The sequence below is a fragment of the Typopeltis vanoorti genome, chromosome 5 (genome assembly GCF_054136105.1).
Source record: "Typopeltis vanoorti isolate ZY-2024b chromosome 5, IOZ_Tvanoo_1.0, whole genome shotgun sequence".
In the NCBI taxonomy this organism is placed as follows: domain Eukaryota; kingdom Metazoa; phylum Arthropoda; class Arachnida; order Uropygi; family Thelyphonidae; genus Typopeltis; species Typopeltis vanoorti.
Genome location: NC_143553.1, coordinates 159,866,462 through 159,891,943, shown reverse-complemented (window position 1 = coordinate 159,891,943; position 25,482 = coordinate 159,866,462). Strand labels below are relative to the sequence as shown.

The 25,482-nt window shown below is 37.3% G+C and overlaps 1 protein-coding gene across 5 annotated transcripts in view; it reads left to right on the top strand.

The window, feature by feature from the left end:
• Positions 1 to 25,482, top strand: part of LOC150106998 (MFS-type transporter SLC18B1-like) — a 208,616-nt gene that overhangs the window by 111,590 nt on the left and 71,544 nt on the right. For all 5 annotated transcript variants that reach the window (XM_090392873.1, XM_090392871.1, XM_090392874.1 and 2 more), the window contains 2 exons: positions 5,104 to 5,202; positions 16,495 to 16,586. In XM_090392873.1, coding sequence (XP_090248999.1) covers positions 5,104 to 5,202; positions 16,495 to 16,586 — 191 coding nt within the window. The remainder of the gene's footprint in view (positions 1 to 5,103; positions 5,203 to 16,494; positions 16,587 to 25,482) is intronic.

Genomic DNA, 25,482 nt, shown 5'->3' with positions numbered 1-25,482 from the left:
CCACACCACTCGTCATACATAACCCACGCATAAAGTCATTTGCAATTATGGCCATCCTTTTAAACACTTCACTGCAATACTGCGGCAAAAGACTAATCATCCTAACTCTCTCACTCTTTTCTTTTGCTGCCTCAAACAATTCATTCAGGTCCTCTATTATTTCCATTTTATCTCCTTTCAAATCATTTGTACCTGCCACAACAATCATTTCTTTCACCCTTTCCTTTTGCTCTCTAATAGACTCAGTTACGTCCTTGATGATCACACCAGGTTGGTACAATTTTGCCAAATCCTCTACTAACACACCTTGTACTAACGAATCTTCATACAACACTCTCTCCTTCATTTTGTTTATGCTCACACTCATACTCTTATTTTCCTATCATACTTTTTATTATTGGCTGGTACACTCAGTAGTCTTTAAATCTTTTGTTCATACGCTCTAGTTGCCGCTTTGCTCTTTGTATCGATCCACTCAACAACGCAATCTCACTCATTGCATCTATCTCATCTTTTTTATTTTCTGTTAAACCATTAATTTGCTCTGTGTTAACATTGTATTAATCTGTATTAATATCACACTTTCTACATTGATGCCCTCACAGTTCTCTGGTACAACCTTGCCATTTCTTGTCATATCACTATTTTCTTCATTCTGAAGTTTGACAAAAATATCACACGCACAGCCTGAAATACACTTTAATTTTTCATTTTCCTTACATTTCCTACACACATTCACTCCTTTATTATCATCTAACCATACTCCAGCCGCACTCTGCAAAGCGTACATTTCCCAGATCTTGACTTGGGAGGTGGCTAAAGGTGTGGAATTTACAATTAAGACAGGGTACATGTGGAATTATTGGGCTGGTAAGTATGACAAACTTAGGAGTTTGATTGGTTCAGTGCCATGGCATGTACAACTGCAAGGGCTAGAAGTTGATAGTGCATGGGAGGCAGTTAAGAAGTGTTTGCATGAGGCAATGGCTGACTGTATACCTAGAGTCCGAATAATAAATCAAGTAGGGGTTAAATGGATGAATAACACCATTAAGCTTGAGCTGCAAAAAAAGAAACAACTATGGAGGGAATTTAAGGAGAAAGGTGACCAGTAGGCACATGAACGGTATAAAGCACAGGCCAGAAGGGTAACGAGTGTGGTAAGAAAATCAAAAAAGGATTACGAAAGAACTTTGGCCATGCAGGCTAAAGAGAATCCTAAACAGTTTTTTCGATATGTCGCAAGTAAAAGAAAAAATGTATATGGCAGAATGATTTTAAAGAATGCCGATGGTAGGGAGGTAACAGAATCAGTTGATATAGTTGAGTTACTGAGTGAGCACTTTCCAAGAATATATCATCCAGGTGGTGACATTGCAGAAATGAATGAACCAATAGATTATATGGGAATTGTTGTGAATGAAGTGGAGGTGAGTAGTCTATTGCATAACCTCAATGTCAATACATCTGTGGGATTGGATGGTATACCAGCTCATGTCGTACATGAAGCGGCTAAAGAATTGTCAGTACCCTTGACCATTTTGTTTAATTTGAGTCTCGGGTCTGGGTTAGTCCCGAGGGGATGGAAAGAGAGGAAAATAGTTCCACTGCATAAATGAGGTTCCAAGACTGCTGTTGTAAATTACTGACCTATTAGCATATCAGAAATCGTTGTCAAGGTCTTGGAGAAATTAGTCAAGAAAAGAATACAGGATTGGATAGATGAAAATGGGATATTGTATGGGGGACAACATGGTTTTGTGAAGGGTACATCATGCCTCAGTAACTTGCTCACGTTTTATAACACAGTGACGGCTGAACTGGATAAGGGTAATGGGTTTACAGTGATTCTACTGGACCTTGCCAAGGCCTTTGACAGGATACCACATGGAACTCTCATCAGTAAACTGGAGCAGATGGGGATGGATATAGGGTTGGTGAGATGGATAGGAGGGTAGTTGATGGAGAGATACCAGAGAATGGTTTATTCAGGATTTGAGTCCAAAAGACGGCTTGTGACTAGTTGTGTGCCGCAGGGCTCTGTTCTTGGACCACTACTTTTCAATTTGTTCATAAATGATATAGGAAAGGATCTGAGAGGAAGTGTTCACTTGTTTGCTGATGATGCATAGTTGGGTAGAGCAATTGTGAGTGCACAGGATGTCAAAATTTTACAGGATGATTTGGATAGTTTGGAGGACTGGGCTAGGGAAAATGGATGTCAATTTAATGTAGCAAAGTGTAAGGTTATGCATTTTGGGGTGAAAAGAAGAGCAGCAGTATATCACATTGGTGGAACCGTAATCCAGGAGATTGATGAGGTCAGGGATTTGGGAGTGTTGGTGGATAGGGAATTGAAGTTTAGGGGGCACATTGCAAAAGTGGCTAAATCAGCTCATCAAATCACTTGGCTTCTGAAAAATACTTTAACAAACAGAGACAAACAAGTTATTGTTCCTCTGTATCTAGCCTTGATAAGACCCCATCTGGACTACTGTGCCCAGATATGGGTGCCAGGGTTTCTTCTTGATGGGGAGGAGGTGGAGAGGATCCAGAGACGAGTGACCAAGATGATAGCAGGTTTGTGGAATGAACCTTATGAGAACAGGTTGAAGATTTGTGGGGTGCAAAAATTGGTCGATAGGGAAAAGGGGTGATATGATTGAGACATTCAAATTACTGAAAAGTTTCTATAAGATTAATCCCAAAGATATTTTTGAGAATAGGACTGGTGGTGGGTGGACTAGGGGCCATACATGGAAGCTGGGCAAGAATGTGGTTAGCAGGGGTGTTAGAGCTAGGTTTTTTACTTGGAGAGTGGTGAATGAGTGGAATAAGCTGCCAGAGTCTGTTGTAGGTGCTATGACCGTGAATGAGTTCAAGGCGAGGTATGATAGATACTGTGTGAATGTCAAATAGTTGTTCTTGACATGATGTTAGAGTCTCCCTCGATGAGTCTGTCGACTCCGTGGAGTTTCCCGGAATAATAATTATAATAATAATAATAATTGTTCATTTGACCTTTATGCTTTCCATAATGAAAATTATGTTAACTGATAAATTGAACTGATAAATCCGTATTCAAGGTTATCCTACAATTAATTGCATCAGACCAATTAAGATAGGCTCTGATGTGCTGTGCCCTCTTAAAACTGTTTAACATCAATAAAAATGCAATCATACACAGTCAAATTAATGTGAAGTTTGTAGCACAGGGTTTACAGTTAAATTATTACTATTATCAGTTAAACCTTATGTATATTATAAGTTTTTTTCACTTAGTTATACTATAAATTAAAAAGATACCAAAAAGTTATACTCTTGTTTTATATAGTATTTTATTATATACTAAGGCAACTAATGTGAAGCCATTAGCCTCTGTATAAAAGTAGCCCAGTCATGAATTTACTTCATGCGCAAACTTTGTTTGCTTACACTTAATTTTTTGGCATCTTTAATTTATAGTATAACCAAGTGGGAAAAACTTTCAACAACTATCTCTAATTCAGAATATTTTAGTAATAAGGTGTGGCACCTTTTGACTACTTGTATATGTAAATATGACTTCTACATTACTTCAACCTTCGTATCATTTCTGGTCTGAATCCCACCGATGAGACCTCAGTAAAGGTTGAAACTGGTCTGGGTAGTGACCCTTCCCATAATGTGTAGCATTATACTTGTCCATAAGGATATGTGCGTTGCATTATGGGATACTAAGACAATTGATGTGAAGTCATTAGCTTCTATATGCAAGCAGCCCAAAGTTTGCACGTGAAATTACTTCATGTGCAATCTTTGTTTACTTACACTTGGATAAAGGATGAAACCAAGAATATAATTTCTCGGCATCTTTAATTTATAATTTTTGGAAGAAGTTGAGGAGACAAAAGACCTTAGGGTGGTGGACGACAAGGACCTGAAGTTCATACTTCGCATAATGACTTCCCAACTTGTGCAATGTGACCTCTGAACTTCAGATCTTTGTCCACCACTACTACCACCCCAAGGTCTCTTGTCTCCTCAACTTCATCCAAAAAAGTGTATCCTATCGTTTCTTACCAAATTTCAGAATTTTACACTTTGCAACACTGAACTGATTTTTCTTTACTGTTTCCAACTCATACAATCTACTCAATTCCTCCTGTAAGACCACAATATCTACTTAATTCATCATCAATCTCTCTAGTTTTGCATCATCTGCAAACATTTGTATATTACCAGTTAAACCTATCCCAATATCATTAATATATAAATTAAATAACAATAGTCCGAAACAGATTCCCTGTGGCAGACCACTAGTGACTATCCTCTTCTGTAATACCTATCTGAAAACTAGTTGCCTATCCAACTCAGTAATCTATTATCCAATCCCATCTGCTCCAGTTTATTTACTAACTGATGGTGTGACAATCTATCCAAAGACTTTCCAAATGTAGGTATGCGTTGGTAAAAGAAGCTCCCTTGTCCAATACATTCTTCACCTTGTTATAGTACATAAGCATCAATAACCCATACATTAAAGGGTTATCAGAAAAAATCGACAGAATCCTACAACATTATAACCTCAATGCCACCTTTAAATCACTCACTAAACTTAAAACCATATTCAGCTCCTCTAAGGATCCTCTCCTTCCATTGGCATATCCTGGAGTTTATTCAAACATGGTAGTTTTCTCCATAATTTTCAAAAATGCAAGCATCAATAACCTTCTCTAATGATATGAAAAATTCCTCCAGTTCTTTCTAAGGAGGAACTTCTTTAAAATGACAGGCACAAATAAGTTTCATTGTCCAATTTCCCACATTGGAATTTGCTTTCCTATCATGAAGTTTGTCTTCATGTTTGGTGTGGACTGGCATTGTTGCTCTTTCTTTAATCATCATTTTTCCAAATATAACATCCTGATTATTTAGTAGAATTGTAATTGATGTTGCAATTTAGAATGACATTTACACTATGATAATTTCATTTGATATTTTTATTCAAAACACACTGTATAAAATTCTGAATGATTTAGTGGTTTCTCATAGTAGTAGCATGATTTCTTCACCATATGATTATTATTAAAATTTCATTCAGCTTTAATTACTGTATTTCAGTTTGATCTGGAACCATCTATATTAGGAATAATTTTTGTTGTTCAAGGAGGAATGTATGCCTTGTTTGCTGTAATATGGGGTACTCTTGCTGATAAAATAGTGAGTATGCTACTTTAACATATGAATTTTGACTTACATTGGCATACAAATATAATAAAATGTTTAAAAAATATTAGCAGAAATAATGTACCTAAGAGTTCAGGAGGCAAACAGAAAAATTTTAGTATTAGTATAATTTTATACCTTAATGGAGTTGCAAGGTTTATCACAGGAGGTTCTCACACATATAGATTACATCTATTATACCTAGGTGATGTAAAGCTTTGTGCATGCCATTCTGATAATGTATTCTAATTAGTAATCTTATTTTCTCTGCTATACTTAAAAGATAATAGTAGTAAACACCATATCTGATGAAGCATACCAAAGTGGAAAGAAAAAAATTAGTGATAAAATTGCCAAAACTGACAAGAGAGAGACTCATCAAAACTAACTATACTAATGAGGGGAATGCTGCTGTTATTCTCAACTGGAAAACCCCTATGTAGATAAAGTGAATGTTTTGTTTGCTGATGCTAGTTCTTACCCAGCAGTCAGTATCAATTACAACTCTGAAAAATTATATCCAACAAAAAATAATAACATAGTCCTTAGAAATAGTGTTATAGCATTAATTTTAAAAGTGGTTTTAAAGTTCCATCTGTACAATGCCAACAATATCTGTACAATATCCTTGAGTTTATGGCCTCCAAAAAATTCGCAAAACTAATAATATTATTATGCAGTTATCTCCAAGGAGTCAAAAGACTGATTGTGGGAAGCCCACAACAACCATTATTCACATATCATACCTACTTTTGGTAATCCATTCACTCATACACCACTCTCCAAGCAAAAAATCCAAGAGTCCAGGGATGGTGACCCCCCCCCCCTCGTTCTCTCTCTACTCATCATCTATTGAAAAATTTCTTTTGTGTCAATCTTGTCCAATTTACTAATTTGTCTGTTTTATTCTGCAACCTATAAACCTACAAATCTGTCCTCATATGGAGCATTCAATAGACCTATCACCTGTTTAGTCACTCATCTCTCTCTGAATCTTCTCTACCACCTCCTGGTCTTCAAGAAACTTAGATGACCAAGTCTGTGCGCTGCAGTCAAATCATAGCCTTATTAAGAGGGATAATAACTTTTCAATCTTTCCTTATTGAAGAATTAATTGTTGAAAAAACTTGATGTTTAAATGTTGAAGAATACATTTACTTGTCATTGTATTCTACAACATCTAAGTAATCCTTTGAGCTACTTTTCCACATTTAGCAATATGTTCTTTGAACTTCAATCCAGTATCATCAACATGATACAAAGTATGTAATTTTTAAACTGGAAGTACATAACCTTACCTTTGGCAACATTAAACTGACAGCCATTATCTTTTGTGCGCAGTGGAAATTTGTTTTTATTATCCTGAAGGATATCTACATTACCTTTATCAACTATTGCTCTCCCCCAGTTTTCCATCATCAGCAAACAAAATATTATTATTATTATTAGGATTCAGACCTCCACAGAGTCAAAAGACTCATTGTCGGAGGCCATTACTTAGAAAACACAAAGTGTATCTACCACTCCTTGAACTCATTGACTGTTCATACTCTCACTACTCTATCAGGCAAGGCATTCCATGGTTCAACCATCCTCCATGCAAAGAACCACTCCTCATCCTCTTGTGCACAGCTTCCTTTCGTAACTTCCAGGGATAGCCTACTGCCCTCGCTCCTTCCCCGTGTTCAACCAAGCAAAAGAGCTCCCCAGTATCAAACCTGTAACTACCTCTCAACAGTTTAAAAGTCTCAATCATACCACCTCTCCTTCAAACTCTGCAGTCCATATTTCCCCAGCCTGTCTTCATAACTAATTTTGCACGGTCCTGATACCATCTTTGTGATCCACCTCTGCACTCTTCCCACAGTTAATTTATCTCCTTCAAATCCTGGGGACCAAATCTGAGAACAATAGTCCAAGTGTGGTCTGATCAGGGCTTTATACAAGAATCACAACTCTTATCTCTGCAGGTGAGCATTCTTCTCAGTATTGCAACAATCCTCTGGGTTATCTTCACCACCTCTGCAATATGAGGGTGGTCTGAAAAGTTCTCGGCCTTGACGATAGATGGCAACACTATCACCAAGATTTTTTTTTCTAAGTTGTTACATTTGTCATAAGCATCCATGTGAAATTGCAAGTCATTCTATCAAGTAGTTTGTTTTATACAGCTGTCTGAAGCAAAAGTGTTGTCTGTATCACTTGAAATGGATAAAATTGAGTATCATATCACGCGGTTATAAAATTATTTGTAAAAGAAGGTTTAACAACAAAAGAAATTCATAAAAGTTTATGGACGCTCTTCTACTTCCTTCTTGACAATTAAGAAATGGGCTGCCAAGTTTAAACATGGCCGTATCTGCCTTGAAAATGATCCACGTGAAGGATGTCCAAAAAGCATAACAACACCAGAAATCATTGATCAAGTGCACAATATGATATTGCATGACCGGCGAGTCAAAGTGCGTGAAAGTGCTAAGACTATAGGCATTTCAAAAGAATGTGTAGGATATATTTTCCATGGAGAATTGCAAATGAAAAAGCTTTGCGCAAGATGGGTGCTGCGCTTACTCACAGCAGATTAAAAACGCACTCGCATGAAAATCTCTGAACAGTGCTTGGAGTGTTTTAACAAGAATAAACTGGATTTTATGCATCGATTTAATAGATTCTTTAGATCTCACAGCCAATCTCTTCTCATATTCCAGTTTTGCCTTCTTTATCATACTTGTCACTTTCCTGGCCTGAGTCCTATATCCTTCATGCATCTGCTCTCCACCCCTCTTCTTATATCTGAATGTGATTTTTAATGGAAAGTGATTTTTAATTGGTGAATAATCCATTTTTTCCCCTGTTTTTGAGTGCTAAATTGTTTCTCTGAATACGAGTGTAATTCAGTGGTTGTTTTTTGGAAGTTAGTTGCTGTCGCGATATAATATATTTTGGTACCGTCAGAATCGATTGCATAACGGTGGAAGACAAAACGAAGCTAAGTTTTCATTACTGTAGTTATATTTCATTTTATTTAATTATATTTAGTGTACTTAAATGTTTTGTTTTGCTTGTAATTGTTTGTACTTTTTTTTTTCTTATTTATTTAACGGAATTTATTAATTGAATAATTATTAAAGATTACGCTACTCGGCAGTAAGGAATGATGGCGGATTCAGCTGCAGTTGCAAGTGGCGTATTGCCAAGTCCTCCGCCATTTAAGAACTCTATTATAAGCAATATCATAAGGGACTTTGTGGCATGCAGTACTTGCGGCATGTATGCGTCTCGGGAATTGGATATGTGGCTTGTGAAAGAGAGCGGAGAGTGTATGTGCGCAAAATGCAGGCAGTTGGAGGAAATAAGTGCATTAGAAATATCGATATCCGACCTTGTTGCTCCAGGAACGGGGAATGAATGTAGGAAGACAAGTAGTGTGATAGGAGAGAATGAAAAAAATATATATATGAATGAGAAAATAATAGTTGATAGTGTGGAAGGTGTGAGTGACTGTGAAAGTTTAGGAGATGGTTTTGTTTGGGAGAGTGAATTTAGATTAAGATTGACTGACCTGCAGAGGGAGATAGATGAGCTGAAAGAGGAGGTGGAATGTCTTGTGAATGAGAGCAGAAGTATGAAAGATAAGATTAGGAGAATGGAAGAGATAAATGCAAGGCGATTCAGAGTAGGGGAGAGAGAGAATTTTGGGAGCATGAGTGAGAGGTATGGGGGTGCTAGAAGAGGAGAGAATGGAAACAGTAGAAGAGATGGAATGAGAGCAGTATGGGAATGCTAGCAGACGAGAGGATGGAAACAGTAGGAGAGACGAATGAGAGAGAGATATGGAAGTGCTAGAAGAGGAGAGAATGGAAACGGTAGGAGAGATGGAATGAGAGAGAGGTATGGGAATGCTAGAAGACGAGAGGATGGAAACAGTACAAGATTCGGAATGAGAGAGGGATATAGAAGTGCTAGAAGTGGAGAAAATGGAAACAGTATGAGAGAGGGAATGAGAGAGATGTATGGGAATGCTAGAAGACGAGAGAGTGGAAAGTAGGAGAGATGGAATGAGAGAGGGATATGGAAGTGCTAAAAGAGGAGAGAATGGAAACAGTGAGAGAGAGGTATGGGAATGCTAGAAGAGAGAATACCAGTAGAGGAGAGGGAATGAGAGAGACCTATGGGAATGAAAGAAGAGGAGAGAATGGAAACAATAGGAGAGAGGGAATGGTAAGAGGTATAATGTATGGCGACTCAATGATCCGTGGTGTTCAAGACAGAATGCGTGAGGAGTGTTTGCAAGGAGGAACAATAGAAAGGGTGGCTATGGCAATTAAGAGAGGTGAAAGGGTGGATGAGATGATTGTGATGGTAGGAACAAATGACTTGAGTGGTAATGTAAGTCGGGCAGCGAGAGATAGGAGATTTTTGCTTGAGGCTGTACGGAAGAAGACAGAGAGAGGAAAAATAGTGTGCATGTTGCCTAGGTATGATAATGATGAACTGAGCAGAAGAGCTATGATATTGAATGGCATAATAGCGAGAATGTGTGACAAGAGAGGACTGGTATATGTGGATGCTTGGAGTACGCTTGAGGAAAGAGAGGAATTGTATGCAAGAGACCGCTTACATCTGAATGAGGAAGGACGTAGTCATCTGGAGAGATTGCTGTTCTGAACGAGTCAGTGTGTCCCAGGGAGGATGATAGCAGGGGTGGCCTCTTGTGGGAATGGGTACTTGGGAGAAGGGGGACGACATTAGGTAACACTGAGCCCAGTGGAGTCTAGAAACTGGGTATAGAAACAATGGCATTTATATGCTATATACCAGTAGTCTCCAAACTTTTTTGATCGCATACCCCCAAGACAGAAAAAATAAATAGCTTGGATACTTGGGAGAAGGGAGACGATATCAGGTAACACTGAGCCCAGTGGAGTCTAGAAGGGATAATGCTGGGTATAGAAACAATGGCATTTATATGCTTTATACTAATGCCAGGAGTATCTGGAATAAGGGAGAGGAATTGCTTCCCCCAATCTATTAGGGTGTTCGAGGGCTAGGAATGAATCTTTCATATTTTGCTATTTCATTTTGTCTCATTCAATGGGAGTCTGCCTCACCTAATAGGCAGAAGTCCCAACCCATATGACAATTGCTGGATGAATTGGGAACAAAACTTCCCAGATATGTGGAAAGGGCCTCTGCAACCCTACCACTTTTTTTTCTTCGAGTGTTTTCACTCTAAAATGCTAATATGGTGGTGACTTATAATACATCTGCATCAGTTGCCACACAGAATAATCAGAACCACGTTCAGGGCTTAGGTAGAGGATCCTATTTGAGAAGTAAATTATAGTCTCCAACAAAAGTTAGTGATATTGAAAATGAGGAATATAAAAGGTATAGGATTAATCTTAGAGGGGAATTTTACACAGGTACATGGAATGTTCAGGGTCTACAGATAGCTGCTCTGGATATTGTGTGTAAAGAGATGGAGAGGTATAAAATTGACATCATGGGAATTACGGAGACCAGATGGAATGGAGAAGATTACTTCAAAAGACAGGATGTCAGTGTTTGATTAGTGGATGAGTTTAAGAAAAGGCACAATAGGTATTATACAAATAATGATAACTGTGAATGGTAAGCTAGTTGTCTATTCAGATGGTGACTCAAAGCATCATGGAGTAGCTGTAATAATGAAGACAGTTTGGGCAAGAACCCTTCTTGGTTATAATCCTGCTAATGACAGGATACTTTGTATTAGAATTGAGGCTCATCTACCAACACATTGATCATAAACTACCATGATCAATGTGTTGATCATGGTAGTTTATGCACCCCACACTGATAGGCACGATGAAGAGTGAGGAATTCTATGAAAACTTATGGATTGATTTGGAGTGGCTACCAAGAAGAGATATACTTTCCATCTTAGGGGACTTGAATGCAAAACTGGGAAAGAGTACAAGAGTTAGATCTAAGTGTGGCATGCTTTGTCTGGTGAATGTGACACCTGTGGTGAAAGACTGTTGGAATTTTCCCATGCTAACAGATTAGTTATTAACAATGTTGGATCCTACTTCTTAATTTATACTTTGGATCCGACATATTAGTCACTATGATGTTCTTAAACAAAATTATAAATTGCTAGTTGATTTCTAATTCAAATATAGAGAAAATTTATATTTAAAGACTGCGCCACTCTATATCCGAATTAGTTCAAGAATTGAAGAAAAATCAACCTTCAACCATTTCTCCTTAAAATATATACTGGCCGAGTATATTTAACTTACTTAATTTTCCCGCTTTGGTTCGAATATTTTATGAATGGTGCAGTAAAAGAGATTCAGGCAAAACACAACTTTAGATTAACAAAAACAAATATTTAATTTTATAATCACAAATTATACACTCAAGATTAAATCACTAATTAAGTTATTAGAAACACTTCAGCCTTTCCTATAATACTGTCACACAAACTCTGACAATGATAAATTTGTCATCTCTGATACAGTCTTCTCACAGTTCCTTAAGTTCCAAAATACAATAAAATCGCAGTAATACCTCTTCATAAACAGACACCTTTAATTTTACACTTCTTTTAATTCTCCGCGATAGTTACTGTTAACATCAGGGAATTCTAAGATGAAACTCACACACTTCTCTGAACAGAAATATTAAAGTTGGAATAATCTTACCGTTAATCTTCTTCCTTCATCAACATACACACAAACACTTTTTATAACTGTAAACACTTTTAACAATAAGCAGCACTCATTAAAATAAATCTTCTAAGCATTAACTGAATTAATTCACGGGCACAATACATATAATCAGATGTTCTTGTATGAAGCACTACTGATCACTCTTGAATTAGGGAAATACACAATAATTCCTTAACTTGGGGTTTTATATATACAGATGTTCATTCCTCCGGCATTCAAATAATTCCTTAGGCACTATAATTCTAAACACTGCTATCATTAAGCACAACCCTGTTGCCTCTATTTATTCTCTAGTTACTTCGTACTATGCTTCACGTTTCAGTGTGTCCTTGAAAGGTCGGCCCTGAAAATAAATCTCAACTAAAGTATCGCTAGTCATTCAGTAGTCACTCAGCTATCTTCTGTTGCTTTATTTGTTATTCAGAAACTTATTAGCTAACTGCTTCTCAACTTGTAGACTTTATTTAGTTGCTTGAGTGACTTGCCGACTCTCTATTATCGCACTGTGATTGCCGAATGCTGAATGCCCGATTCCAACCTAATACCAATCTCTCTCTCTTATAAATCTCTAATCTCCTAATTAATAATTCCAGCATTCGTCGCTTATATATCTGTTTTTCCCCCTAAATTGCTCACGTCATTTCTTTCTAAAACTCTTTTCAATAAACCTCACGTGGTGTTCCAAAACGTGCTCACTCACTTACATACGTTTCCATGACAACAAAACAAAATATAATAAAATTGAGCTATTGCATAACGTTAAACTTTCACAAACGAGAATAAATAAAGAATATTTATATTTCAATTAATGCGCAGTTAATTTATCAGATACAAATTCCTATAATATTCACATAACAATAAATAAAATAACTTATTAATATTTAATACAGTCTTTTCATTATTCATACATATATCTTTGATTAAATAATTAAATATTAGACAAAATTAAGGTAGTTATATGAATATTCAATTTTAAAATAAGTTGTTTACATTAAATAATATTTACAAGTCTAGCCAATGTGATGGGAGATCATGTTGGATTCTGAAGCAAATAATAATTACTCCAATCTCTATATAATCAGAATCCAACAACAATACCTCCTTCCAGAAACATCCACAACAGACCTATACTTGGACATCTAACATTGATAGGTCAAAGCACCAGATTGATTACATTCTGTCTCTCCACTGGTGGAAGACAATCATGTCTGATATGCATACTTGCCCTGGAGCAGACTGTGGTACAGACCATCAGCTAGTAAGAGCCAAAGTATGACTAAGATTCCGAAACTTCGAAGTCAGGCACATCCCACTAGACTGTATGTCAGAGGAATTCCTAGTGGGGTCACAGAAAAAACATCAACTCGGTTGGATGATTTTTTGTAGACTAGTGAGCAGAACTCACCATAAATGCTTTGGGAAGGAGTTATGGTTATAATACACAATACAGCCAAGTATCTCGGCCCAATAAGAAGTCAAAGAGACTCGTGGATATTGGATTCAATGTGGGATCTAATTGAAAGAAGGTAGTTGGAAAAACAGAGACACGGGAGCTAAAGAATATAAGAGAAGTCAGAAGAGCCATCAGACGGGACAAAGAAAAGTTTTATACTAATAAATGTGAAGCGATAGAATTCCAGATGAGGAGGCACAATTATAAAAGGAACTATCATTTAGTTCATGATCTAAAGCACAAGTTAAAGCCCAAATTGAATGTCCTCAAAGACAGGAATGGAGCAGTACTGAAGGAATGGAAATTTAAAACAGATGGAAAGAATATTATACGGAACTGTACAGTAGAGAGGATAAAGAAAATTTGGAGAAGCCCTCTCAAAAATTTTAATTTGGAACCTTCTCCACTTAAGCATGAGGTTGAAAGAGCAGTTAAATAGCTTAAAACAGCAATAAGATCCAGATTCAGGTGGACTCCCAGCAGAGTTAATTAAGGCTACATGGGATGGAGGGATAAGAGTGTTTCATAGATAGATTGATTACAGAGATATGGAGACAGGATCATGGCCATGACAAATGGATGGGTGCAAGAAAGGATCAGTTTAACGTTAAGGCTCCTTAAGGATATCGACAGAAGAAAGTTTACAAACTTTGGACACATTGAAAGGATGAAAGGAGTCCACCTACTACTTCTCAGAACAGTAATAAAAGTTAAAGTTCCTGGAAAAATAGGAAGGGGTAGATCATCAATAAAATGGATAGTGTGTTGAGTGACTGATCTTCAGAGTTGAAGCCTCCAGTAAAGTATACAACAGGACCACATGGCAAGGACTATTGCGGCACATCACTGAGCATCTGAGTGAACATACAGAATATGTTGATGTACAATGAATAGATGTTCCCCATCAGATCATTTCTCATTTTATTAATTAATGGCATAGCATGCCATTGATTGCTATGCCAATAATCAACTTCCTTCACCTGATTCAAATCCACTATATATAGTTCTCCGTTATCCTATAATTTGCGAATTTGCACCAGCTCATATAATAGGGTTCTGTACGGTATTCTACCAATTCTTTTTCAAACTTTAGAATTATTATTATGATGTGGCCATTTCCCTTACACACCTGAAGTATCACTTGACTGTGAAAAGTCTAAAACAAGACTTCCCGTGCACAAAGTTGCTCCAATAGAGCAATCCTTCCCAAACTTCTGGATGTCAGGGCCCCCTTCGCAAAAATTAAAATATTTCACGGCCCCCCTCCAAAAAAAATCGTAATAGAGAGATATATTATTATAATATTTGTTGTATTTATATTCAATACAAAACATACACAGCGAATATTACAAAAATCAAATGCATATATTACATTTTTTGCCTCTTACCGTTTGGTTCTGAAGACGATGCGGGCTGTTCTGGTAAAATATGAAATACTGTATTTTTTTTTTAGTCTGTTTCTGCTTCTCCTGATTGTTCGCGGGAATTTTTTTTTTTTTTATCAGCCACTTATCCATCTCAGGGTTAAATTTTTTAATGTAGAATAGATCAAATAATATCACCACTTACCGATACTGGCACACCACAGACTGATAACATGAATTAGTGAATATTACCTGAATAAGGGAATCCCCAGACCAGGAACATTTTTCTCTTTTGTGACTTTTCTCCCTTTAAGGTAATTAAGCCTAACGCGAAACAGACAGCAAAGGCAGGTTATTAAAATGTGCATATGATTGGTGCGGTATTAACAAAAGATTGTGCAACCGAAAGATAAAAGCATAGCTGACAATTGTGTTGAAATGCTAACTCTCTTCAACCGAATTACATATGTGAAACTGCCATAACATTCATTATATATATATATTACTTAGTTTTAACACTTTTATGAATTTTAACACGTTCGGTTGAATTTTATTGCTGCCTTGGGAAATCGAACTCACACACATATAATTAATAACAATAGTTTTTAGTTAGATACTGTGTTTGCCCATGCAACATATGGTTTTGTTTCAGTCTCTACAGCATAGTTTCTGTATGAGGGAACATGTGATTCCTTAATATATTTCTCAACAATATTTGTTGAGAAATATATTACACAGACTCCTCATACCTTATTCACTGACATAATAAAAGTACTTGTTTTTATTGCTTCTGCAGTATAGTGGCTGTTAGGGAGGGTGTGTTGTTTACCACTGCAAGCAGTTACTATCTCCCCATATGAACTTGTTTAAGCTTTTTTTCATGTGTGAAGTATATGCGAAACTTTTATTGGTAACAGAAAACTAGCTCGGATGACAGTGATAATATAAAACGAGTTTTGATATGTATATAAAGTCAATATCAACAGTCCCTGATTACGAACGCGTGATGAAAGGGACAGGAAGATTTGGAGCTTCCCTGGAGAGCATTCGAAGTAAATACAATTAACCACTGCTTTGAAATGAAACATATGAATAAGCCATATTTACTAATATTCATTAAGTGCTGAAATACGCAGGAAGCAAAGTTTGTGAACCAACACCAATGTGTGAATTTTTCCATTAAAATATAAAAAATAACAAAAAAATAAATAATAAATAATAAAAGTTAAATACGTTTCTTTTAAAATAAAAAAATCTACTTAGTCTTAAAACATTTTAAATTTGTTTTCATTATTTCACAGCCCCCCCTTAACAAAACCTACGCCCCCAAGGGGCCGCGGCCCACAGTTTGGGAAGCGCTGTAATAGAGTATCATCTTCCTATCTACCCATTCCCAAATTCTCTCCTTACCCGACCTTTCCCAGTACCTGAATCACTATTCCTGAGATACCAGTCCATCCACTACTTCTCTCTTTTAGTCTCTTCTATATAAGAACTATCTTGCATGCTGTCTACTCCCTTCAGACCCTGTCAGTGCTGAGATTTAAATTAAATAGCCTAGTTAGGGGCAGTGTTAATTCTCTTGCACTTGCTAATAACACACAAGCTGAAATTCATTCCATTCTATTAAAATAATGTGGTATTTAGTGATGAATATTATACTAAATATTATAATATTATAAATAAATATCAAAAAGATAAAATTACTATTTATTAAAGATGAAATTCTTTAGGCTTATTTCTTTTATAGAAACATTCTCGTATAATCTGCCTGATTGGCTGTGGACTTTGTTTTTCATGTTTTTTGATAATTGGTCCAGCATCCTTCCTTCCTTTTAATAAGTAAGTAGTTTTTTCAGATTGATGACACATGAAACTGTTTTATTGTTGTTGTTATTATTATGAGATTCACATGAACTCATCATAATATGTATGTATGTATGCTTTAACTGTTAATATACTTGTCATAATGAATAATTCATTCATTATTCAGCATGAGTGCACTGCTGATTCTTTCTGGCAGTTTAATTCTGGTCATGCACAAATTTTCATGAAAAAATATATTCCTTACTTTCTTGCTCACCACATCATTATATGGTTTCCAGAATGGCTTCATGTTCTTTTTCTCCCACATCCCACCCACCTTTTCTTCCTTCTGCCACATGAAATATTTCTCCATATCTACTTAAAGCCACAATTTATTGCTTTCAGTATGTTTTCTTAGCTGATGTATTGTAGTTCTGATTTTATATATATATAATGGTGGGAACAAATGACTTGAGTGGTAGTGTAAATAGGGCAGCGAGAGATATGAGATTCTTGCTTGAGGTGGTACAAAAGAAGACACAGAGAGGAAAGATAGTGTGTGTGTTGCCTAGGTATGATAATGACAAGCTGAGCAGAAGAGCAGTAATATTGAATGACATAATAGCTAGAATGTGTGACAAGAGAGGACTGGAATATGTGGATGCTTGGAGTGCGTTTGAGGACAGATAGGAATTGTATGCAAGAGACTGCTTACATTTGAATGAGGAAGGATGTAGGCATCTGAGAGAGAGATTGCTGTTCTGAACAAGTCAGTGTGTCCGAGGGAGGATGGTAGCAGAGGTGGCCTCTTGTGGGAATGGGTACTTGGGAGAAGGGGGACGACTTTAGGTAACACTGAGCCCAGTGGAGTCTAGAAACTGGGTATAGAAACAACGGCATTTATATGCTTTATACCAGTAGTCTCCAAACTTTTTTGATCGCGTACCCCCAAGACAGAAAAAATAAATAACGTGTACCCCCAATTGATTGAGCAAAAATCTATTGTAATAAGTATTATAAAGAGGAAATATGCCTTGTATCATCATATAATAATTAAAAATGCTAGATATTTTTGCACATTATTTTTATTATTGACAGCTTACAAACATATTTATTACAATATTTAATGTGAACAACGGCCTTGCATTTCTTTCATAATTTCTTGAAATTCTGGTTTGATGGCTTCTGATACTGCGATACGTTGCTTCTTTAAATTACTACAATGATTTCTATACGTCTACCAATAGTATTTGCTGATAAGGGAATACATTTTAGTTTATCTGCATATTCTTTTAAATGGATTATTTCTACCATTTTGGTATGACTTGACGTGAAATATCTTGTTTGGAAAATTTCAAAATCGCATGACACACAATCTTTTACCTGCAGAATGTCACAGCACAACCAATTGGAAATACGGATAATCCTGAGTTTTTGAATTAATCCATTTTTAGAAGGGACTCAACGGCCTGTTTTTAAAAACTGAAGTCAATGGGAGACCGCTGTGCACGTCGTGATGCGTTAGCAGGTGCCTAGTCCTCTTTCGCAAGCAGAAGTAAGGGGGATGAAGCAGATGTTACATCAGGCAGACATCACAGTGATGCACCGATATGTAGAGAAAGCTAGCTTTGTGCTACTGGAATAATGGCACCCACCAATTTTGAAATGGATATTCCTTTACCAGAGGAACTGAACGTACGGAGGATATAAAGAAAACAGCTATAACACAAATCAGAAGTTTTTGCTGGATGTCACCACATATAAAACCTATTAGTGAAGAACTTAAGAACTAACCTAACCTAGCCTAAAGAACTAACCTAACCTTAAGAACTAACCTAACCTAACCTAAAGAACTAACCTAACCTAAGCTTAAGAACTAACCTAACCTAAAGAACTAACCTAACCAAACCTTAAGAACTAACCTAACCTAACCTAACTATGCAATGTATCTTGCAATTTTCCAAAGGAGTCAAACACCGTCCAAAGCAAGATAGGGAGCCTCGTTAAACAAGCCACGTGTGGTCGGCCGCATATTCACGCAAGCGACCGTATCGTAACCAGAGATATACGGAGACCACGGCCGCTATCCTACTCGCAGTCAGAGAGAGAGAGCCAAGCATCACAGTGATGTCAACCTGATGTTACTTCTGTTTCATCCCCCTTCCGGTGACGTCTCTTTCGGTAGCGAATGAAGACGAGGTACCCGCTCATGCATTAGTGCGTCCGCTGCGGTCTCCCATAGGCTACCATGTTAAAGAACTGGCTGTTGGAAGGGAAGGAGTCTGATTTTCGAAATGGATTAATTCCCAAACCAGAAACGAGCTGGGATTTTAGTAAGTTGCGCTATTCCCGCTAAAAGGTAAGAAATTGCATGAACTGTTAATTTTGAAATTTTGAGACGAGACATTCTTTGTCTTGTAAAGATTTGTGTTCATGTTCAGGATGTTTACTTTTTAAGTGTCTTACTAATAATGATGGTTTCATACTTCCATTACATAGCATCACATGACACAATACACGTGTAGGACAATGTTGATTGTTGACTATCGTCGATGTAAATCCCCATTGCAAGTAGTCTTCTTGATAATTTCAAACTTTTTTGGGCAAGGTTTTGTTAAATTTCAGATTAATGTTTTTATCACTTAATTTGACTGATAACGAACTTGTTTGAATAGAAGAATCAATCCTATCTTTTCCTTTGTTCGTCTGATGTAGAAGTACTATCATAATTATCTTCAATTCGGGGTTTCTTTGGAGGAAATTTTTTTAACCATTTATCCATTTTGTGAGGTTAATTTCTAAAATTTAAATATAATTCATTTACTATTGATAATATCAAACACTTTTAAAAAATGTAAGCAATTTAGATAATATTAATTCACAATTTCTAGTCTAAACGTAAAAGTAAGCACAAAAAGGCGTTGGAATTGCACAGAAACAATATATACTAAAAAATCGTTAAACGTACTGCTAATAGTCAAATAATTAATACAACTGTGGTGTCATCTGTAGATAGCAGGATAACTAAGCAATTTTCCTTTTCTAGTTGGGCTGTCAACACTAGGATGCTCTACAAACAATGGCAATGATAAGAAGTAAGTGATTTACTCCCTAGTTATAAAAAACATGACAGCTTTGCCATGGACGATTATGTGCAAAGTCGCCCAATGTGCGCTACTCGCAAATTTAAGTTTACAGGATCTTTATAATGTCTTTTCCAATATTAGATATATGTTTAATTGATGAAAGAAAGTAATATTCTTTATCTTTAATTAATTACTTAATTTTTTCCTATCAATATAAAACTTTTTTTTGACGTACTCACATGTATCGACTCACGTACCCCAGGGGGTATGTGTACGACACTTTGCAGACCACTGCTTTATACTAATGCCAGGAGTATCCGTAATAAGGGAGAGGAATTGGTGGCACAGATAGCATCAGCCTGGCCAAAAATTATTGAGATCACTGAGACGTGGTTGACAGAAGAGGATATAATAACAGGAATAAAAGTCGCTGGGTACAGCATTTTTCGGCAGGATAGGAAGGGAAAGTGTGATTGTGGAGTACTGCTTATGATAAGTGACGACTTATGCCCTCAAAGAGTGGAGACTTTGGAAGGCAGTGACACTAATGATTTTGAAAGCATATGGTGTGAGGTAGAGGTGGGCAAGACATGATATTTAATGGGGTGTTGCTACAGACCCAGGAGCACAGAGGGTGGGGACCAGAAAATGTTTAGACAGTTCAGTTTGTCAAGTGCAAGAAGAATGATTGTTATGGGAGATTTTAACTACAGTAGTATAAATTGGGGAGAGGAAGATGCATGCAGCAATAAGGGAATGGAATTTCTAGACTTCTTGAGAGATAAATGTCATAGGCAACATATAATAGAGGGAACAAGAGGTTCAAGAGTTTTGGATTTAGTTATAGCATCAGAAGAGTTGATAATAACTGAGATGACATCTCTCCCACCAGTTGCAGAGAGTGACCACGTGGTATTGATTTGGAAAATGAATATACATGCAGGAGTATCAAAGAGACAGGAACGTATGTGGAATTATGGGGCAGGTGATTATAATAGTCTAAGAGACGTCAACTTGGGGAGGTTTCATGGAGGGAGGAATTGGAAGGCCGGGATATCATTAGTGCATGAGAAATTATGAAAGAATATTTGTTAGCAGCAATGGTAAGTTGTATAACAAGAGTGAACAACAGGACACAATTTGGAGTAAAGTGGATGACAAACAATATTAAACAGGAATTGCATGCGAAAAAGAGGCTATGGAAGAGATAGACAGATGAAGAGAAGATGCATGAAGAATATAAGACACAGGCCAGAAGAGTGAGTAGTGTGGTAAGGAAAGCGAAACTGGAATATGAGAGGAGATTGGCCCTAAGATCCAAAGAAAATCCTAGGGAATTTTTTAGCTATGTGGCCAGTAGGAGGAGAAATGACTGTGGAAGAATGATATTGTGGGATAAAAATGGGAATAGAGTAACTGATGCAGAGGACATAGTGGAATTGTTCAATGAACACTTTATTGGAGTATTTCATCTTGGAGGAGTCAGTTTTAATGCTAGAGGGATAGGGCAGGTTCGAAGTTTAGAGGTACAGGAGGAGAGTGTGTTTCAAATACTGAGTACTCTGGATGTCAGTAAAACTGTGGGACTGGATGGTATTTCACCATGAGTTTTGAGAGAATGTGCTAGGAAACTGACAGTGCCTTTGACCTGGCTTTTCAATGAAAGTCTGGCTGCGGGAAAGGTACCCATGGAATGGAAGGAAGGTAAGATAGTGCCATTGCATGAGGGTGGTAACAGACTGGAAGTGTTTAATTATAGGCCAGTTTGTGTGTCATTAGTAGTTAGTAAGATCTTGGGGAAAGTATTGAAGGACCGTATGCAGCATTGGGCAGATGAGAGTAATGTTATCTATGGGAGTAAACATGGATTTGTGAAGGGACGCTCTTGTTTTAGCAATATGCTAGCCTTTTATGATAAAGTTAAAAGAGCATTAGATGAGGAAAGGCATATACTGCCATTTTCTTAGACTTAGCGAAGGCATTTTACATGGTGCCACATGATAAACTGATATTTAAGTTGCAGCACATGGGTTTGGATGTCAGATTGGTCAACTGGATTCAGGATTGGCTGTCTGATAGGTATCATTGAGTTGTGTATGGTGGGGCAGTTTCAGGGAAGCAGAGGGTTACAAGTGGGGTCCCACAGGGCTCAGTAGTGGGACCTATATTGTTTAACTTTATATCAATGATATTGTCAGTGGATCACAATGGGATATTCAGTTGTTTGTGGATGATACGAAGCTGGGAAGGATTATTAGTAATAGTGCAGATGCAGCAGCCCTTCCATGGTTTAATGCAGCAAAATGTCAGGTCTTGAGGTTTGGGAAATTTATGGGACACTGCATACTCTATGGAAGGAGATATATTGGAAGAAGTAAGGAAGACAAGAGATCTGGGGTTGATGATTGATAGAAATCTGAAATTTAGTGGTCATATTTCAAAGGTGGTGAAGGTAACACAAAGGATTGCTGCAATAAAGAGAAGGATGCTGATCTGCAGAGATAAAACAGTTATCATTCCATTGTATAAGACCATGATCACACCACACTTGGACTATTGTTCTCAGATTTGGTCCCCAGGATTTGAAGGGGATAAATTAACTGTGGAATGGGTACAAAGGTGGTTTCAGGACTGTACAATGATAGTTATGAGGATCGGCCGAGGGAATGTGGACTGCAGAGTTTGGTGGATAGAAGAAGGAGAGATGATATGATCGAGACTTTTAACCTGTTGAGAGGTGGTTACAGGGTTGACACTGGGGAGTTCTTTTGCTTGGTTGAACAGCAGGAAGGTGTGATGACAAGAGGCCATCCCTGGAAGTTACGAAAGGAAACTGTGAGCATGAGGGTGAGGAGTGGTTTCTTTGCGTGGAGGGTGGTTGAACCATGGAATGCATTGCCTGATGGAGTGGTGAGAGCGAGAATGGTCAATGAGGTTAAGGAGTGGTATGATAGACTTTGTGTTTCTTAGGGGGACCCCCCTCGATAAGTCTTGATATAATTTGTGTTTCCTAGGAAGGACCTCCCTTGATGAGTCTTTTGACTCCATGGATGCCTGAATAATAATAATAATAATAATAATAATAATATCATCTGATCCACACACAAAAGGCCACACGTTTCTGCTCACATTTTGTTTGAAGAGCTAAAGGTCGTATTCTTTGAGAAGGCTGAGTGGAGTTTCATTCTATCTACTCTTATGGTCTCTGTTCCAGAGACCATGAGAGTAGATAGAATGAAAGAGAAGGCAGTGAAGGTGGTAGAGTGAGTTGCAAGATGATGAACTGTAAAAGGGTGTTGGTTAGCAGTGGCTCATGCTTTAATGATTTTGGAGGAATAATAGTGGCCAGTTCAGCAGAACACTGTCCATGAAAGTTCTTCCACACTGCACATTTATTTAAATCATCCTGCAGGATATCTACATTACCTTTATTAACTATTTCCCTCCCTGGTTTGTATTGCCAGCAAACAACTGAACACCTCTTCAATTATTCCCTATATCGGTAATATACAAATTAATCCTTTGAGCAGTAATTTTACATATACACATCAACATGCTTCTTTCCCTAACACAGTATCAATGTATCTGCACACACACACACACACACACACACACACACACACACACACACACACACACACACACACACACACACACACACACTCTCTCTCTCTCTCTCTCTCTCTCTCTCCCAGCACATCAGCACAGCAAGTAGGACTCAGTACTTATTGAAATTACATACAGAGGAATTAAAACTTTTGCTGCAAGTATCTATCTAAACTATCACACCGACATAAAATATGACTTAGAAAAAATGTGCAACATCGTGGATTTTACTATCAACCACAGCTTAATTATGGGAATAGATAGCAACGCCCATTCGGTTTTATGGTTTAACAAGAGCACAAACAATAGAGGTAAAAATTTGGAAGAGTTCATAGCATAAAACTCCCTACACATACTAATCAACGACAGCAACACTCCATCATTTGAAAATACCACAGGCAGCAGCTTCATTTATTTGACACTAGCAAACAACGCTATTTTACCCCAGGTTTATGAATGGAAATGCGAAGAAGAGGAAAGCTGTTCTGATCATCGCATATTAAGTTTTAATCTCATCTTCTCATCTTCTTTATACCCTCTTTTACCTTGCGGTGTCGAGGGTACATTGATCATCGGACCTCAATCCGTTTACAGGATAAGGTGGTCAGCCCTATGCCCCGGTATATCCTATGGCCTTTAGTGTTAAGTTCTCAAGGCCAGTTTGCCTGCTTTGCGGGATGAAAAACCCCAGAATAAACTGAGGAAAAAACCCTGCTGTCCACGCCCAAGACTGGCTAACTTGGCTATGGCTGAGGAAGATCCTTCAGCTCCTCACGTCACCGACGGTTCGATTCCCGTCGAATAACAAAATATAAACAGAATAAACAGAATAAACAACACAAACCATCGCATTAACATCAAGTACTTCACCAATAAAACCAATCTAGAGATATTTGCTAAAGTATTAAAAACTGAATTTTCATTCCTAATCTCAGAACATCACTTTAATGGGATCAGCAAACAACAGCTCAGCTTAGACAAGAACCTAGCCATCTGGGCATCAGAACAAGCTGATATAGATTTCCTTGTTTATGTGCTTTCATCAGGTCTGAAAGCACATTAACAAGGACCAAACACTCGGAACAACCGAGAAGCTAAACATCGAAGGAAGAAAATCAGTACTTTGGTGGAATGTCAAATTAACAGTCCTAAGAAAACGGATTAATGCACTCAGATGACTATATCAAAGAACATACAATAACCAAGATTTAAGGGAGAGCAGAAGACAGCACTACTATAAAGCCAAATACAGCTATCAGTCCAAAATTACAAATGCAAAAACAGAATCATGGAAAAAAGTCTGTACTGTTTCAACCGTATCGAATCCTTGGAATTGCATATATAAATTAGCAGCAAGCAAGAATAAGTCAACACCTATATTATCAACCATCAAGAAAACAGACGGTACCTACACTAAAAACTTGGCAGAAACTGCAGCTATTATGATCAACAAATTTATTCCTGATGAAGATGAATCAACAGACGAAGAAATCCACAAAACCTACAGACAAAGAATGAAAACTGACATAGATACTCTTAACGATGACTTATTTAGAACTAAAGAAATCGAGTCAGTATTAAGATCAATGGATCCGAGTAAAACTCCTGGAGAGGACGGAATAACCAGCAATATACTACTAAGAGTGTTTGTCGAATTCCCCGAATTCATAACAGTTTACAACAAATGCCTAAAAAGTGGGCGATTTCCTTTAAAATGGAAACGTTCTAAAATTATACCCATAATAAAATCAGGAAAAGAAACATCCGATGAAATTAGCAAATACAGGTCAATCAGTCTCATAAATGTTGCTGATAAGATGCTAGAAAAACTTCTGATAAACCGAATAATGAACTATGTCTACTCAAGAAACCTATTAAGCAGCAATCAATATGCATTTAGACCTCAATCCTGCACAGTAGACACAATTATGGAGGTGAAAGAGTTCACAGAAGACACAGCAAAAAAAAGATGTACTACTGATCTCACTCGACGTACAAGGAGCTTTCGATGCTGTGTGGTGGCCAGCCATAATCAATCAATTAGGAGATTTAAAATGTCCAAAAAACTTACTCGATCTTACAAAAAATTATTTTACAAATAGAAGAGCAACCATGCTATTAAAAACCACAGCTGTAACGAAAGAAGTCAAATGAGACTGCCCTCAAGGTTCCTGCTGTGGACCAGGCTTCTGGAACATCCAGTATGACTTGCTATTAAGACTTCCTTTCACTACTGAAAC